Source organism: Lathyrus oleraceus, chromosome 1, assembly GCF_024323335.1.
Source record: "Lathyrus oleraceus cultivar Zhongwan6 chromosome 1, CAAS_Psat_ZW6_1.0, whole genome shotgun sequence".
Classification (NCBI taxonomy): Eukaryota; Viridiplantae; Streptophyta; class Magnoliopsida; order Fabales; family Fabaceae; genus Lathyrus; species Lathyrus oleraceus.
In genome coordinates, this window is record NC_066579.1 from 353661630 (window position 1) to 353663069 (window position 1440).

At 32.6% G+C, this 1440-nt stretch overlaps 1 protein-coding gene across 1 annotated transcript; it reads right to left on the reverse strand.

Annotated features, from left to right (window-relative positions):
• Nucleotides 1–351: 351 nt before the first annotated feature.
• LOC127115745 (auxin-responsive protein SAUR78-like) lies at nucleotides 352–846 on the reverse strand. Its single transcript, XM_051047215.1, has one exon. It carries the CDS (start codon nucleotides 802–804, stop codon nucleotides 412–414), a length of 393 nt encoding a protein of 130 aa, XP_050903172.1. The 5' UTR covers nucleotides 805–846; the 3' UTR covers nucleotides 352–411.
• Nucleotides 847–1440: the final 594 nt, after the last annotated feature.

Consider the following 1440-nt stretch of genomic DNA (forward strand, 5'->3'; position numbering starts at 1 on the left):
CTATTAACTAATGTCTGTTCTTTATTCTCAAAAGGGTGCACTACAGTCCTTTAAGTATTTGCAGGTGGACAACAGCATTTCTTTTGTAATGAGTTGAACTAACTATGTATTCTCTCTAACAAATTATGTATATATTGCAAAAAATATAAAGGAGTATATAATGTTTTAAAGTTAATTACACAACACTATTATTTTCTTGTAAAAGTAATATATATAAACCGCAAAACAATAGTTAAGTAATGATCAATGATCAATCTCTGATTAATCTTATATGTTTATGCCAAATTACATACAATCACTTTCAATAATCATGCATTAAAAATATATACGGGATGATATTATCATCACCATTCAAGCAAGATCATTTGCTTTAAAATTGTTACAAACAAATGCAACCAAAACACAACACAGCTAGCAACTGTAATAATCAACGAGTTCATCCAGTGATTCCGGTTGAGGATCAGTATTCTCGATCATCCACAACATATGCTCAAACAAGACAACCTCACAAGCCACATTAACCGTATCATCGTCACCATTTACCTCGACCGAGCTGCGAGACCTGTCCACAAGCTCCTGAAACAGCGGATGTCCAACAACATCGGAGTTAACAAGGTATTTACGTCTCGTCTTTCCCACAAACACGGGGCGAAGGCTTTGTTCCGATAACATACATGACTCATCCTCGTTTACAACCGCTCTGATGTCAGAGCGGTTGTGCTTGTTGTTGTTATTGTAATAGGTGAAGGTGTTCCATTTCTTCAGCACCGACTTAAGTTTTGTTAGTTTTGCAACTTTTGTCATGTTTGGAAGATGAAGAAACAAGAGAGGCTAATGGTTATGCTTGTGTGTGAGAAGGTGAAGGGAAGGTTCGGTTTTGGGTGGTATAAAAGGATAGGAGAAGGTTGAAATTGTAATAAGCATCTAATTAAGAAAAAGAAAGTGGCCAAAACGATAGTTGAGTTTTTTTTGGCGTTTGGACTTTGGTGGGTGGGAATTTTGAACCGTTCTTTGCTTTGTCAACCTCTATGATTTTCTCTCTATTATTATTAGGTGTCTTTCAAGCTCTTTTGGAAGTTCTTAAGTTAATAAATAAATAGTATCTATTTTGTAATTAATGTTTAAACAAAAGCATCTGACTTCAAAGTTAAAACTATTAGAAATATGCTTGTAAAATTATAATTCAAACTTCTTAATTAACTATTGAAACTAATAAAAATTAAGATAGTTAAATTGATTGAATTGAGAATCGAATGGGTTATTGGTCAGAATTGACTAATAAATTGGTCATGTAATCAAACGGATGGAAACCACGTGAAACTTTAGTGAAATATAAATGTTTACAAAATTTGAGGGAAAATGTTTGCTCTTTTTTCTACTTAAAAGTCAAAATGAATTGTTTTATAATTATATTTCTTATGAAAAAACTAACAAAACTTT

Coding starts and splice junctions, on each gene's coding strand:
- LOC127115745 (XM_051047215.1), bottom strand. CDS start 804: ATGACAAAAGTTGCAAAACTAACAAAACTTAAGTCGGTGCTGAAGAAA.